Source organism: Hordeum vulgare, chromosome 1H (assembly GCF_904849725.1).
Source record: "Hordeum vulgare subsp. vulgare chromosome 1H, MorexV3_pseudomolecules_assembly, whole genome shotgun sequence".
Taxonomy (NCBI): domain Eukaryota; kingdom Viridiplantae; phylum Streptophyta; class Magnoliopsida; order Poales; family Poaceae; genus Hordeum; species Hordeum vulgare.
The window spans coordinates 495237473-495254559 of NC_058518.1; the positions used below are offsets into that span (position 1 = coordinate 495237473).

At 46.0% G+C, this 17087-nt stretch overlaps 1 protein-coding gene and 1 pseudogene across 1 annotated transcript; one reads left to right on the plus strand and one right to left on the minus strand.

Annotated features, from left to right (window-relative positions):
* Positions 1-356: 356 nt before the first annotated feature.
* On the plus strand, positions 357-1622 carry LOC123401857 (annotated as a pseudogene).
* Positions 1623-12145: 10523 nt separating this feature from the next.
* Positions 12146-14630, minus strand: LOC123418661. The gene is made up of 4 exons (XM_045107045.1): positions 14450-14630; positions 13148-13987; positions 12828-13013; positions 12146-12717 (listed from the first exon to the last, which is right to left on the minus strand). The coding sequence occupies exons 1-4, from the start codon at positions 14483-14485 to the stop codon at positions 12307-12309; spliced, it is 1473 nt and encodes a 490-aa protein (XP_044962980.1). The 5' UTR covers positions 14486-14630; the 3' UTR covers positions 12146-12306.
* Between the last annotated feature and the right edge of the window lie 2457 nt (positions 14631-17087).

Consider the following 17087-nt stretch of genomic DNA (forward strand, 5'->3'; position numbering starts at 1 on the left):
GTGGGTTCAGAAAAAAAAAAGTTAGATCTGATGTGTTCGATCGCTATGAATCTGACGCGTAGCGTGCGTCCGGCGAAACATTAAGCCGACGTGTCGATTGTAAACGTTTACCTAAGCCAATTGATCCTTCTCGACTTTTCACGTCTCTGTTTAAGAAATATCCACAGACAACCCCCATCCCCTTTCCTCCCCTAGCCTCTCTCTTCCTGGTCTATCTCAATAGACACCACATTCCCTTGGTTCTTACCGCCACAAAACGGAGCCATTGCCCCTTGTTGTTGCTTTGTCGCAGGCTGCCGCGTTCACCCCTCCTCTTACAAGCAACAAATCTCTCTCTCCATCATTCCAACATCCACATGGCGTTCCACACGGCAGGTGTGGTCAGCTCTTGCATGCTGATGAATATTTGTGGAGAAGAAGAAGAACATCCACATGGCGTTGCCATGCAGTCCCGGGGCCGGTGACCAGAACCGCCTCCAATTTCTTGGATCCTGCAGGCGGTTTTGACAGTATAACTGCCTATGTACGTCGGAGGCACTTTCAAAAGAAGAACCGTCAAGAATGATGACTTATCTCTATATCTCTGTATCTATCTTTCCCTAGTCTCCCCTAGCAATCATCATCGGGCACCATGGCTTATCCATTCCTGTCCTTCACAAAGGGCCGCCGAGTGGTGGCGCGGACGACCAGGACGGGCGCGCACTAGCATCGTCGCCTCCGCTGGACGCCGCTCCCGTCTCCGATTGCGGTGATGGCCTCGCCCCGCGCAGCTTCGCGATGACCTTGTCCCTCGACGCCCACCTCTCCACAGCCATCACCTCCTCCTCCGACGGCGAGGACCGCATCAGCGCGCTCCCCGACACCCTCCTTTGCAACGTCGTCTCCCACCTCCCCGTCAAGGACGCCGCCCGCACCGGCGCGGGCTCTGGCGCGCCACCCGGCTCGCCCTCGACGACGCCCACCTCCTCCCGTCTCCGGTCCCCGCCGCCGCATTGGTGTCCCGCGTCCTCGCCTCCCACCCAGGCCCCTTCCGCGCCGTCCGCATCGCCGAGATCCCCATCGATGGGTCCAGCGAGGACGACTTTCCTCGCGCTCGCGGAGTGGCTCGGCCACCTCGCCGACAAGGGCGTGGAGGACCTGACCCTCGGCAATCGCCCCTTCTCCTTCAACGTGCTCGTGCAGCAACCCGCGACCCTCCTCCGCTGCGGGGCCTCGTTCCGCCGCCTCTACCTCGGCGTATGGCTCTTCCCCTTCACCACCGACCTCCCGCGCGGCCCCGACGTCTTCCCCAACCTCCAGGAGCTCGGCCTCTGCCACGGCATCACGGAGGAGCGCGACCTCGAGTACGTGCTGGCCTGTAGCCCCAAGCTGGAGACCCTGGCGCTCGTCTCCAACTACGGCTACCCCGACCGCGTCCGCGTTGGCAGCCGCAGCCTCCGCTGCGTGCTGCTCTGGCATTCCCTGGCGGACGAGGTCGCCGTCGTGTCCGCCCCAAGCCTGTAGCGCCTCATTATCTACTGCACGCACACCAGTGAGGCTGACGGGGTCATCAAGGTCAAGATAGGCCATGCTCCCCAGCTCGTCGTGCTCGGCTACTTGGACACGGCCACCCACCAGCTTGAGATCGGCAACACCATCATCAAGGTAGTCTATCCTATTCTCACAAATCTTTGAGCGTTATCCTATATATCTAGTTTGATTTGCTGCATTTGCATAATTGTCTGATTGATGTTGCGATGATGTGCAGGCTGGGGTGACAAATGTTTGCCCGAATACAGTGCTTCCAAGCGTCAAGGTGCTAGCTCTCAAGGTCTGTTTAGAGTGCCTAAAAAGGTCAGAACTTTGCTCTGTTTCTTGAGATGCTTTCCTGGAGTAGAGACCTTACACATCATGGCTGTGAATATGTGCGTGCGTGATAGCGAAGAAGCCGTTGTTGGAGGGGTCATGCCCAGCGCCTTGAGTATGAACGCGCAAGTGAAGGCGTCTTCTCGGAGTTTCTCGAATCTGCAAGTTAAAACAAGAATAGTTAGGCCGAAGATACAGTGTTACTTGTTCCTTTTGGGACTATAACAGCATGCGACATCAAACATGAAACCAACCGAAAGAAGTAATTCTCTCCTATGCTATCTATTTACCTCCTGGACTTGGAGAAGTGTCCAGCACCAAGCTCACACTTGAACAGCAGGATGGGGTGGCGCAGGCGGAAGCAAATGACAACTCCTTCCTAAGCTCCAATGAGATTAATAGCACATCTGTCAAATTAGACAAGGTAGATACATTGGATGCAAGAGCTGATGAGATTGCTTGTGAAACTAAAGTAAATCATGCTAGATATCTGTTGCACTACCTGGTGCCTTGTTTGAGTGACCTGAACAGGGATCAGATGGTTGAGAGAGAAATTGAGGCCAAAATTCAAGGTAAACTCAATTCTCCAGAACATGTGGAAACTAAACAGAGTTGTGCCTTGCAACTAATTGTTAGTACTTACCCTGTTTTCTGCCAAACATGATTGGAATTGTCTGAACTGAGTGTTGAACAGGCTGACTGCCGGAATGATGAGAGGTTGTTCTGGTACTGAGTGCTCCATTCATTCAACTTTGGATTTTTTTTCACTTCCTGTTGTTATTTTATACTTTGTACTGATGATTTTTTCTATTTGTCCAATGACAATTGCAGAACTTCGATCTTTGATCTGCATAGAAGCTGTCCAAACTGCTCATATGAATTATGCATTGCATGCTATAAGGAGCTTCGTGGAAATAATCTAGAGGGCTCTTGTCGGGAAGAGCTGGTGTCTTATCCTAATAGAGGAATCGACTATATGCATGGTGGTGATCCATCGCCAGAGTTGATAAACTGCGTACAACCAGACTTTTCCAGTTGCCAGCCTAAGACTACCAAGTGGTGTGCTAATACTGATGGGACTATAAATTGCGCCCCACCTGAACTTGGTGGTTGTGGTGATATTGCCCTTAAGTTGAGGCAGATGTTTTCAAAAGATTGGTTAAATAATCTCCAAAGGGATGCTCTACAGTTGAGTAAGCAACTTGAACCTTCTGATATTGTCAGCGGATATACACATGAATGTCCATGTTGTACTAAACATGAAAATGCAAGGCATGCTGCCACCAGAGATAATTCAACAGATAACTGTCTATACTGTCCAAAATCAGATAATGAGAAAGCAGATGATCTAACTCACTTCCACAGTCACTCGGTGAAAGGAGAACCTGTTATTGTTCAAGGGGTACTACAGAAAATACCACATTTGGGCTGGGAGCCAGCCCAAGCATTGGGACCAACTATACTATGCTCTGCTCACTGGAAAATACACAGCACGCGCATTTGGGCCAGCCCATGGGAGGGGCCTATTTTTTTTAGTTTTTTAGTTACTATTATTTATCTGTTCCTTTTTATTTTTTCTAATTCAAATAAATCAGAACTAAACTTTCGAAATTCAAAACATTATATTTAAATAAATGTTTGATAAAACATAAAATGTTTGCAAATTCAAAATTTGTTTGGGATTTTTGTAAAAATGTTTACATATTATAAAAATCGTAATTTTGGAGAAAATATTCGTGAATAAAACAAAGTCCATCATTTTGCGAAATTTCTTTAATGCAATTAAAAAGTGTTCGATAATTAAAAAATGAATTATTCGCCAATTCACAAGAAAATACTTGAAAACAGTTCGTAATATAAATATTGTTTGGATTTTTTTTATAAATAGTATAAAATGTTCTTGATTTTAAAAATGATCCCAAATTTGTAAAAATGTTCACGAATGATCGAGTGTATGCAGTTCAACAGTAATGCTTCTGAGTCTTTCAGATTATATACGTGAGTGAATTTCGAAGAATTAATTGTCAGCGTGGATCGGAATATTATAGTATATTTAAAAAAAATGTTTCTTGAAATTCAGAATAATTCTTTGAGTTATCAAGTTTTTTGATAACCATGACATTTAAAAAAAAATATGAATATTGTTTCAGCTTGGGAATTGTGAATAAAATTAAAAGAAGAAATATTTTCTTGCATTTGTGAACAAATTTTTGAGATCATGCGATGAGATATGAACATAATGTGGTCATCGTCATTGAAGATGGTGGTTTTTTTCTTCCGTTGCAACGCAACGGTCCTTTTGCTATATTTTAAAAATGTTTCTTGAAATTCAGAATAATTCTTTGAGTTACCAAGTTTTTTGACAACCATGATATTTTTTAAAAATATGAACATTGTTTCAACTTGTGAATTGTGAATAAAATTAAAAGAAGAAATATTTTCTTGCGATGAGATATGAACATAATGTGGTCATCGTCATTGAAGATGGTGGTTTTTTTCTCCCGTTGCAACGCACGGGCCCTTTTGCTATTGCTAGTATATATCTCCCCTAATAATAAAGCGCGGAGCGCTTCTGTCGTTTTCGTTAATCAACCCGCGGTCCGTCTTTAAGTGAGCCCGAACCGTTATTTTTGTATTTTACACAAAATCCCCTGACATTAACGCTAAATAACCGGCAGTCCATCTTTCCCGTCTCTAGCCCGCCGCCCACGCCCAATCCCGTTCCGCCTCACCGCGCGCCGCCACCACCTACCCTGCCGACGCTCGCGGCTTCCACCATCAGTGCACCTCCTACCATGCCCCTTCCCTCCCAGCCTCACCACGCGTCGTCACCACCTGCCCTGTCGGCGCGCCTACCCCTATCTCCGGATCTAGGCGGGTCGAAGAGCGTGTGAGAAGGCAGGCGGATCCGGTGGTGAGTGGCGAGGCAGATCCGGAGGTGGGAGGCGAGGCGGGGTTCGCCGGTGACGAGGAGGGAAGGCCAGAGTGCGGATTCTCGGGAGGATCCATGGCATTCATGGTTCCGGTAAAAGGAGGACATGGAGGCGAGGAATAAAATACGAGAGATAGGAGGGGAGAGTGGCGACCTAGGAAGGAGTTCGCCGGAGCCGTACCCAGAGGTCAACACTCTGCACCATTCCTCCTTGCTTAGCTCTTCCCTGCCGATTGATGATCACTCAAATCACAACCGGATGGGTTCCCTCACAGGTAAACTCCCTCCCCAACCTCCTCATGCCGCATCGCTTTCGGCGGCCACCTAAAGTCCGGGAACGCCATCTGACTCCGATACTCTGTAACCGCAGCTCTGAAGCAGATGTTCGACTCCTCCGCCTGCACGAACCATCTGGCGGCGACCGGCGGCGCCGTGCTGCTCGGGCTTGTGCTCGCACTCCAGCTGCTTGTCAAAATTCCTCAGAGCAGAGGGTCGGCGCAGCAGCTCGTCACGCTCGGCTCACCGCTGCACTTGTCTGCTCTGGTGTTCGGTGGCACCCTGGGTTTGGTCTATCTTGGGCTAGGACTCTGGATGCCGGGGAGTAACTTCAGTCAGGATGCTTCTACTGTTTACCTTCCACATTGGTGGCTTGTCACGTTATCTCAGGGCTTGAATCTGATCCTTACCAGCGTGGCTTTCAGCGTCAGGCCTCGGCTTCTCGGAGCGGCATTCGTCGGGTCTTGGCCAGTCTTGCTGACCATCTATGCAGCATCATCTGACACAAATAGTGCAAGCAGTATGTTGGAAATGAATGGATCCATGTTATGCAGCTTTGTGGCATCAGCAAGTGAGTGCTGCCTTCTCAATTCTTTTGTTGGATATATGAAGTATTTGTACAATGTTGTTTCTTTTTCAGTATGATTAGTAACTCGAAGTTATTCTTACTGCAGGTATGCAACTGATGCTTATGCAATATTTTGTGCATGTTCGATGTTGCTATGTGTTCGCGTCACATGTGTGACACTTATTACGGTAAAAGAAAATATTTTGATGGGAGTGCCATGTCCAAATCCAAGGTAATCCAGTATTTTAATCTGTATTTACTGTAGTATCTGAACGTTATCCGTGCTGCCGAACATTGATGTTCTCTAATCATGGCGTGCGAGCCTGTCGCGTGATGACTCGGTGCCGGCGAAGCGATATGCACACCACGCCACGCCACGCCACGCCGGCATGAGTCCCTTCCCACCTGCACTCTTGCTTGGCATCTCTCTCTCTCTTGTGAATCAGTCTGTTGGATTCTTGCGAGGGCCAAATTCCCGATTTTTACTGCAAGGACAGAGACAGACAGTGTGAGTGAATCCCCTCCCTCCCCTCCCGTGCTTCGGCTTGGGTCGTTCCCCTCTCTGATGACGCGTGGATTGCTTCTGATGTTTTCCGCTTGTGTTTCCTGCAGCAAACAGTCCTGGACTCCGCACTCCACTGATACGGAGATACCTGATAGCAGCCGTGAGCGAGCATGGGCGGTGTTGGATGGAGGAGGCTTGGTTCCAAGCTGCAGCAGAGATGGGGCTGGGACTGGGAGAGCCGCCTCCGCGCCCGGGGCTTCTCTTCCGCTCCTGCGCTTCCACCCCACGTGGAGGTTCTTTCTCTTATGATTTATTATGTTCATCTCGCGTTCTTGCGTGCAGTGTCCACATCTGAATGCTTAACAACTTCCTCTCTGCTTGTGTCACCTGAAACTTGAGTGAGTGCTGCCCTCTCAATTCTTTTGTTGGATATATAGAGTATTTGTACAATGTTGTTTCTTTTTCAGTCTGATTAGTAACTCGAAGTTATTCTTACTGCAGGTATGCAGCTGATGCTTATGCAATATTTTGTGCGGGTAGGACGAGGGAGGTGGTACCTGATAGATCATAAGTTAGTTGATTACTCGAATTATGTTTTTTTAAGTTGCCCATGGCACATGTAGTATTCTAGACACACCAATTTAACGAATTGCCCTGTGCTTACATTTCACAGTTTCATGGCTTTGTGAGATGCTAATCATGAGCTGAAAATGCTCATGAGCTTCTCCGAACTTCTCCCTCTCATGCCATGCTTCGGTTATGTCTTTTTTTGTCTTTAACTTTCCTTTGACAACATGTTTTTTGTTTCGAATTAAGGAAAGCTCCTGATTTCATTCCATTCAACAGATCCCTTGGTAACAAATGGTTCAGCGGAAATTAACATACATAAACCAGCGCCCAACGGTTACCCCATACGATTGAGATTGTTAGTTTGAGTTGTACATCGATGCTATATTTTCGTGCTGAATAATACAACATGGTTATTTCACACACATGACTGAATCCTATTTCTCATTTCCTAGCAGATAGATTAGTTCAGTTTCAGTACATGTTCAGTGAAGTGCAAGAGGAAACAGATGTGTTTCAATATAATTCATTCTTAAGGAGTATAACATAAGTGTGGGGTATAACACATACACTCCCCATTACGGTTTTCTTTGTGTGAGATCTCCTCCTTGCGGTTTGTTGAGCCTATGTCATTGTTATTTTTGTTTGTAAGTTTATTGCATCTCCTTGTCCGGTTAGATTATGAGATGCATTAAATTCTTAAAGCAAAAAATTAAAAGAAAATTACCTTGTAAAATTAAAAGAAAGATTGAATCAATATATGTATTTCTTCTACATGTAGGCATGCTCTCTCTGCCTTCAGGGATGCTGTCATGCCACGCTGATGGATGTTTTGATGGACACAATCATTTTTTACTATACATTGTCATGGTCGTCTTTCTTACTATAGATTGGAAGCCAACCACGACCGACGATCCATGGTGTGTAGATGATACACCGGCAAGGCGTTCCAAGGGATGAGGAGGAAATCACGATTTTAAGGGACGAGGAGGAGCTTGCGATTTCTGGTTTGCCGATCTGCTGACGCATGTGGAGGACTAGGAGTCTTTGTGTTTTCTCTGAAACAAAGCATGGGCGTCCCCCATTGCAACGAACATTTTTTTTGCTACTGAATATAAAAAATAATGCATAATGGCACATGAAGCATGTTGTGTTCTTTTTTTTTTGGCCGGTGCAACGCACGAGCATTTGTACTAGTAGTAATATAGTAATAATAAAGCAAAAACTACGTCGTCATCATTTTGTATAAAAGTCCCTCCGCTTCTTAGTATTCAACCCGCGGTCCTTACATAAGTGGATCTAGGATAATGCTTGCTAAAAAGAAAACGTTTCACGATCTCCGTTCCCCCACGTGCATTGGAGCCTGAGCGAACCCTACCCTGAATCATCTCGAGTCTTTCCCTCGCCGCCGCCACACCTCATCCCGCTCGCCGCCGACGCCGCCCCTCACCCTGCACTCTGCCGTCGCTGCACCTCACCCTGCTCTCCTATGGTGGGGGCGGCGGAGCGGCAAAGCGGCTCGATGCAGAAGGGCAACGGTGGCTGAAGTTACGGGGTCGGATCCATGCGTAGCAGGTGCTCGGGAGGCGGATCCAGAGGCGGGCGGCCAAGCGGTAGTCGCCGGTGATGACGAGGAAGGTCAGAGCACGGCTTCTGGGCGCATCCATGGCATCCGTGGGTCCTGGGCAGAAAGAATACATGAATGAGAGGGAGAGAAGAAGGGATAAAGGAGGGGCAGTGCGCCGACCTAAGCAGAGCTCGCCGGAGCCGAGCGAGGGAGGACGGGCTCGGGAGACAGAGGGATCCAACGTTGCAACGTGAAGTCCTTGCAGGTGGTGTCGGCATCGTGGATAAATCCGGCGAGTGCCGCGTCTTCTGCTACTGTTGTCTTCCTTCGCATCTGCTGTTAGTAGTGGTGGGGGTCTTCTCCGCCTGTGCATGTGTCTGCGTGATTGGCAACCTTGGGTTCCTCGAGAGCCCCCGCCTCCGCTGCTTCTGCTAGCGACGACGAGCCGCCTGGATAGGTACTTGAATATACAGTCGATATCTGAGAGGTGTTTCATATCAATGGTCATCCTAGAAGATTGCTAAAACTGCAGATATTTCCAGCGTTGGACTTTCACACAACTGAAAATTCAGTGAACAGTCACTAGGAGCGGTGGGAGCTGTCAAAATTCAGTGACCCGTCACTAGGAGTTTTCAAAATTCACGTGTTGTACCATGTGTTTGAACGCCTGATTGAAACAAAATTGGATTTTGTCAATGTATACTCTATTTGTAGAAAGTTTGTGCTCTGTTAAGGAGAGCAGCGTGTGAGTATAGGACACACATCATTAGTGCAGCCTATAAAATCTCTCGAAAACGACCGCTGCTGTCGACAGGGGTATAATATCTCGAGCCAGCGCATGGCTATAGGATCTGGTCTCCTTGAGGTTGAGCTACTACCGAATTGGAGAACCGGAGATAGCTACTTCAGGATGTTGAAGCCTCCTGTGTGATTGGTGCAGATTGCAGGTTTGATGTTTTCTCGGAAAAGCTAGGTACTACCAGTAGTTACTACAGCCACCTTCCTGAAAGAGGGATTGCTGGGAATCGGCTGCAGTTATTTGGGTTACCAACCTACAATCATCGCCAAAAATAGAGAGTTTTTCTTTGGCTTTCATGCAGAGGCGAGCTGAATGTGTGATTATACATGGCCAAGAAGCAATGGAGGAAATTGAGCACCGCTTTTGTGATTTGTGCCCGGCAACTGAATGTGTGGATGACGAGATGTGCTCTAGCCAATTATATTTGAACCAAATTTGGTGGCATACACCACCGACGAACTCCCACTCACCGTTCATTGGTACGTGCTCTTGGCGTACGTGTACTGCTTCATTTTGTAACACGCAAGTGACCTATTCTGCACCCCAGCTTACGGTACAGAACAAGAACATTTCATTGCATCACACCTTTAATTTTGTTTTTCATAGATTTTTTAATATTCAGGACAACAACGATTCCATTTTGTTTGTGAATTAATTCAGGTTCCAAGTATAGCATATACGATCAGTTTTCTCAGGTCTAGGTTCTTGAGGTGTAGATCTGCATTTGATCTGTTCCATATGTATATGCTCACTCAATGCACACATGTGTTTAGAATCATACTACATATGTTTAGAATCATACTACACCCGGTGCAACGCATGGCTATACTACTTAAAAACAATGTAAGCTTCTTGTTTCGCTCTTTGCTTCATCCAAACTTTCTACTTACCCCCCTCCCACCTTCTTTTTTATTTTCCCTTCCATCTTTTGTTTTTCTTCCACTAGTTTTCCTAAAATTGACTCAACTCTCCCACGTATTATTAACTTACCAAAATAAAATAATATTTCTTTGGTAAGCCATAAAGTTCTTACCAAACAAGTGATTAACAAGAAGATGACTGGTAAATCAAGGTGACTTTGCACAAAAACTTTTCAAATAAGTTCTTAACAATAAGATGACAGGTAAATCATCGCGATTTCTCTACTCTACTTAAAAACAATGTAAGTTTCCCATTTCACACTTCCTTTCGTCAAAACTAGCTATGTACACGCCCCCTCCCACCTTCATTTTTATGTTTTCCCTTCCATCTTTGGGTTTCTTTCAGCGGTTTTCCCTAAAAATTGACTCAATTGTCCCACGTCTTATTCACTTACCAAAATAAAATAATAGCTCTTTGCTAAGCCATTAAGTTTTTACCAAACAAGTGATTAACAACAAGATGACAGGTAAATCATGGTGATTGCACACAAAAACTTGTTAAATTAGTTCTTAAAAATAAGATGACATATAAATCATGGTGATCACATGTTTTTTTTGCTAAATTGTAACACGCCTACATAATAGTAAACATGCAGTCACGGGCTAATATACTATAATGTTTATCCTTCCATTGCAACGCACGTGCAATTATCTAGTTTATCAAATGAAAACATGTTATATTGATGGATTTCTCTTAGTATAGAGAATTCTAAACAATGTCGTCAGTGATCTACCATTTATCGTCTGTATTGCATCGACTAAAGGGCTCAAAATTTGATTGTCTTTCGTAACCGTATCTAAGTATTGTTTGGTAGTAGTGCATCTTGATTAAATTGGTTTGCGTCTAAATGCTAGCAACCATGTGGTCTTTCACGGAAAAAAAAGAATAGTGTGATATGAATATTAAGATCCATACAAGTAAAAGAAAGGATAGTTGTAAGGACCCTAATCGTATGGTAATAGAAACATTACAGAAGAGTTTCAAACTATGTGAAATGTTTTTTTTTCTCTATTTACTATTTGCAGACTCGCCAAATTGCACTCGATGAAGTAAAAATACAACCGGTTAACTTCCATCAGAAAACAACCAATACTCAGGTTATGAACTTGCATATAAGATCCAGGTATGCTCCACTTTGGTTGAAGGCTATTCGCGAGCTCGTGAAGTTAAAGCTTCGTTGTATTTTGGCTATTTTTCTAGGGATTCTTTCTTGGTTAGTTAACTTAAATTGTATGTTATATATTTTTCCTTAAAAAAGGTATGCAATAGGTGGAATTATAGATGAACCGTGTCACACTAGCACACGCCTTCTACCTACAAGGTCCCCCTTGGTTCCAAAATATAATGCATTGTTTCACTGTTCAAATTCATACATTGACCAATAATTAGTTCAATTGTATTTAGTTTGAATTACAGGAAATAGACATCACTAGCTTCATCTTTAAAAGCACTTTCAGATGATTATGATATGTTACAATTGTCTAAATACTGTATGAGGGATTTACGATCAAAAGTCAATTACAAGTAGTCAAATTATGCCTTATAGTTTTGAGTGGGGAAAAATGTAAATAAAGAATGATATTGTAGCGCAATAACACAACTTGATGGTCTACTGATTCAAAATCCGTATTGCCGATCTCCCCCGTCTGGAAAAGTATGAGCGAAAAATCTGTCAATTGGCATCGGATACCATTCCTTTTGTTTCTGACTTTCTTGGAAAACGCATTTACAAGGATGGATAATCAACACAGCACACATAGATCCATATTCTATTAGCAAACACAAATTTGCAACAAAAGAATGATAGCAGACATGAAACGTTATTTGATTATTTTTCCTAACAAATGAAATCAAGTAATCCGTACGTAATTTTTGAAATGTAGTAGTAACTAATTTATTGTAAATTTTTGTGTAAGATTTTTTACTTTGCTCTTACAAAATAAGAATCTAAGATATGCACACCATATGATGTTTTCTTTCTTTATAATATTTTCCATGGCATGTTCATTTTAAAATAAAATCAAGAAAGATTTCCCACCATGGTTCATTCATCTCCCCACCACTCTCCTCCCCTTTATTATGGGATGTTTTTTAACATGCTCCATCTTACCTCCCATTTTCGCATTAGAGGTAAGAGTATAAAATAGATCTGAGTTGTTAATTGCATTAAGTAGTGGCTTGATTAACTCTTACCATCTTACCTCACATGTGAAAAAGGGGTAAGAGGGAGCATGTTAAAAAATTTCTTATGATGGCGATTAGTTAAAAGATTTACTTGGTAAGCAATAAGCAATAATATGAATGGACATTGTATGTTCCATCCTTGCTATATATGGAGGCATGTATCATGGCATCGACTACACATCTCGAGGACCTCAAATTCAACATTCGGGGGGACTCTTCCGGCGATGCACCTACACGCCGCTTCCACGGCTTTACGAGCTCCGGGGAGATACGTCCTGCACATCGGCGAGCATTGGCCAATCTTTCTTAAGGACAAACATCTGCTAGTGGTACCCGACCTCTTGTCGTAGCGGTAGGTTGTGTCCAATGTCAAGCGCTCGAGCGAAGGCGCATTCTCAAGGATGTAGATTATGAGTTGGACCAGGCTCTTGGATGGACAAAACCCTGTGATTGTCACCTGCCTGAGGAAGTTATGCCGGCCCTCTAGCCTCTGTCTCAGATACTCGTGGTCGTCTCCAAAACCGAAGTCGGACCTAAGGGCACCCTGCTCTACCTGCATATACATTACACATATAGGATCAACATTAATGTTCTTGTTTCGGTAAACAAGTTTAATATAGTAATTTGCCTAGATAGATCTAGGAGACATGGATGGCGACTTACACGCAGGATGAAGGAATCCAGGGTAGGAGAAGCATCAAGAAATGAACCCAAAGAAAAGACATCATAGCTCTTGGGGAACTCCGTTATGTTTCTAAAAGGTGGGAAGGCCATTGTTGGTCCGAGGAGTTCAATATCCAAGTGCTTGAGGCAGGGGAGCTTGGAGGCCAGGATTGGAACTTTGGCATTCTGTGGAACGATAAATCCATGAATTAATCATATATATGTTTCTTCCAACATAGAGGTGTGGCATGCATATACCTATTGATTATATACTTAAACAGTCCACCTATGATCCTTAAGGTGTTAAAATCAACAAATACCTCAATACGAGAGCGCATGGTAAGGCTCTCGACATTTCCTAGGATGGATGGCAGCCTGGCGCGAGCATCAGAGAGAAGAATGCATGACAAATTTACATTCTTAAGATGAAAAGAATTTCTAATGGAGATTTCTATCAGGGTCCCAACACAATGAAAGGAGGAGAGATTTGGAGCATCGATCTCTACCACCTTCAAACCCTTGCATTCTGTGATACTAAGGAAATTGAGTTGTTGCATCGTACAAGGTATTTGCAAGCAAGTTATCCCACTACAAAAGAAGAGGACCAGCTGCTCAAGGGAAGAAGATTTTGAGAGCAATATGCCTAACCCTTCCTCGCTAATGTCCACGAGAGTCAGCTGTAAGCATTTCAATCTTCTCAAGAGGCCAAGCGTGTGCGTGGGATGAAAAGAGCAACCCCATAGGCCAAGAGACTGAATCGAGCTTGCAGCTGCCTCGTCGGACAAAACGGAACAAGGGAAGCTGTATTTTTCCTTCATGAGTAGAGGCATTGCCAAGTCAAGTTCTTTGATCCCAGCCTTAACGGTGAGTTGGAGCCAGCCGTCGAGGCATGCGGCTTTGATATTGTTGCAAGGGGCGAGATGAAGCTTAAGCGTCGTCACCTTCACCCCGTTGCCATAATGGTTTCTAAGGATTTTGTCAACCTTGTCAATGATGTAGGTCTCCCTTTCCTCAAACTTCTTGTGAGTCAACCCAAGCGTTTCGCAGTTGAGCGTGAGGTCGGAGTAGCATCTCCAGGAATGTAGAAGCCCACGAGACGCGCAGGCGGCACGCGCGGCTTCTTGCACCGGCAAGAGTGAGTGTATACGGTGTAGGATGTCCTGCGGAACCAGGGATGACAAGTTTCAACAGTTAGATTGTACTCCCTCCGTTCCTAAATATAAGTCTTTTTAGAGGTACCACTAGTGGACTACATACGAATGTATATAGACATAGTTTAGAATGTAGATTCACTCATTTTGCTTCGTATGTAGACACCTAGTGAAATCTCTTAAAAGACTTATATTTAGGAACGGAGGGAGTAGATAATAATTATATATATAGGTTGCGTATAGGCTGCAATGGATGAAGAGGGTGCATAAATAGAGACAAGCATATGCAAGCTTTTTTGGCGAGTTTACAGTGTGTATGATACATCAACCACTGAATTTCTTATGAAACATATATATCGAGCACACCTATATGCAGATTCATGACAAGATTCTTCTGGTTGCATTTGTGACCGAAGTAATATAATATTATTATGAAAGTAATATACTTGAGCGCTAGCAAGAATATTATACCTGTGGGAGTTCCTCGAAACCAAGATTCTGACTCATATTTCGGCGAGCACCTCGAGAAATATGGCCGGTTGTTGCACCGTCTGCCTCAGCCGGCCGAGCCGAAGAATAATCCTCCGGTCCGCTATCTCCAACGCAGCGGATACCGCAAGTACTGCCTCACCTTCGCTAATGCAGCCGTGAGATCCTGCGAAAGGGAGCTGCGAATTCTCAATAACCAGATCCATCGATTTTCGCCTAGAAGTAGAGGAGAACCGCGGCGTGTTGCGACATACTTGATGCTAGGTGCGGCAGGAGCAGGGGTCGGCGTGGGCAGGGACCGAGAGGGGAGGGCGTCGGTTGGAGGTGCCGACGAGGAGGCGTCCCAGGATCGCCGTGGGCACGCGCTTTCAAGGTTTCGGCCGTGCCTCTATGTTCTCGCCGGAAACAGCGGCTGCGGTTCCGCCTTCGCTAACCGTTTTTAGCTACCACCATTGTCGGGGGCAAATCTCTGAGCTGTTACGGATTAGATCGAATAAGCCCTTGTTAATCACGTTTCCAACAAGGTCGTCGTACTCCCTCCGTCTTAAAATAAGTGTCTTAAGCTTAATACAAATTTGTACTAGAGTTAGTACAAAGTTAAAACAGTTATTTTTGAACGGAGAAAGTAGTATAGTGGTAAGTATTCCCGCCTGTCACGCGGGTGACCCGGGTTTGATCCCCGGCAACGGCGTTCTACTTTTTTTGATTTGTTCGTCAATAGCACCAACTTCTTGGCGCATTATTAAATTTTGCTGTCCTGCATATTGGGAGGAGGAAGGAGCAGGGCATGGTCAGTTTTTGAGATATTCATCTGCTCGCTCAATATACACCAGCACAAACTCATTTGAAACTGCCGACGGAGGGGTGAGTAACCCGCATGGAATACCTTGATGATAAATCATACTCCTATACTAACCAGTGTTAGAAATTTCTGGTACGTGTTAACCTTGGATTTTGATTGCGGAGAAGTACAGCAACAAGATCAGAATCACATTAGACTTAATAGGTCTGTTTCTCTTTTAGACTATTCCAATTTAGACGACCGATTTGTCACGAGCAGGAAAATTTTGCATCAACTTTTCGAAATTTGATCACCTCCTATGCACCTCCAGTTTGGACCCAAAAGGTTGGAAGGAAGAGGTGATACATGCTCCCTGCCAGGGTCACACCCTTATCTTGCTCTCTACCTAGACACTAACTCTAAGGCCAACTCCACCGCACGACCCCATTCTGTCCGGCCCCGTTCGTTTGGGGTAAAAGAGACAAACAGGTTGGCCAGCACGACACGGCCCGGACCCATCGTGTCCGTTTTGTGTTCGGCACGACCCATTTCGAGCGCAAACTTGTGCGGGATTTGGGTCGCGGCGGAATCAAACGGACGCGGGCTCGTCCGTATCGGGGACGCGTGGCAGGCGTCCACCAACCTTCCACCCACCCGCATCAATGCGCACGAGCGGCCGGGCCCGCCTGTCATCCGTCCAGGGGACGGTCGCGGTCCTTCTTAAATGAGGAAGCCGTGGACCGGTCGTCCACAGTTCCCATCGCCACCCCGCGGCCTCCTAGGGTATGCCGACGCTACTGGGAGACGAGGACGCCGGTCCCGTGGAGCGATGTCCACCTCCCCAACGCGTGGAATCTCTCCGCCGACCGCGTCCCTATCCCTCCGGTGCCGATGAGCGGTCGTGCGCGCCAATCGAGCGCCGCCGCCGCCTCCTCCCCAACGACCTATACTACGACCCAAGGTACGCCGCCGACTCCACCCTCTGGGACACCTGGCTCAGGGACGAGCACGACGTGCCTCCTAATTCGCCGGGACGGTCGCGGGGCCACGGCGGGCACGGGAGGTGCGCGGCCTCACGCCCACGTCGTCGCCTTCCCCGTCTCCGTCACCACCTCCACCTCCTCGCATGACGGAGGAGGAGGAGGACCGGCTCATGCAGCGCGTCATGGAGAACTCCATGACGACGCATGATGAGCGCCAATGGCCGGGCCTGGACCGCGCCATGGCCCTCTCTGCGGCCCGCGACGTCGCCATCCCCGAGCCGATGGAGGAGGAGGTGGCCGCGTGTTACGCCCAAGATGCGACCCTATCCTCAATTTGGCACGAAGGCCTCGTCACGGATAGAAGCACATCTCGTCGTGTCGCAAGAATGGATATCGTTACAAGTACATGTACTGAAAAGAAGAGATATATATACAGAGTTGGCTTACACTCGCCACAAGCTACATCAGAGTCACATAAGTACATTACATAATCATCAAGAGTAAGAGCAGGGTCCGACCATGGACGAAAACAAACGAGAAAAATAAGAACGACGTCCATCCTTGCTATCCCAGGCTGCCGGCCTGGAACCCATCCTAGATCGATGATGAAGAAGAAGAAGAAGCAACTCCAAATGAACAATCAACGCGCTCGCGTCAATTAACCTTTACCTGTACCTGCAACTGGTCTTGTCGTAATCTGTGAGCCACAGGGGACTCAGCAATCTCATTTCCAAAGGTATCAAGACTAGCAAAGCTTAATGGGTGAGGAATGGTTAAGTGGCGAGGTCGCAGCAGCGGCTAAGCATATATTTGGTGGCTAACTTACGAGTACAAGAAATAAGAGGGGGAAGATCTA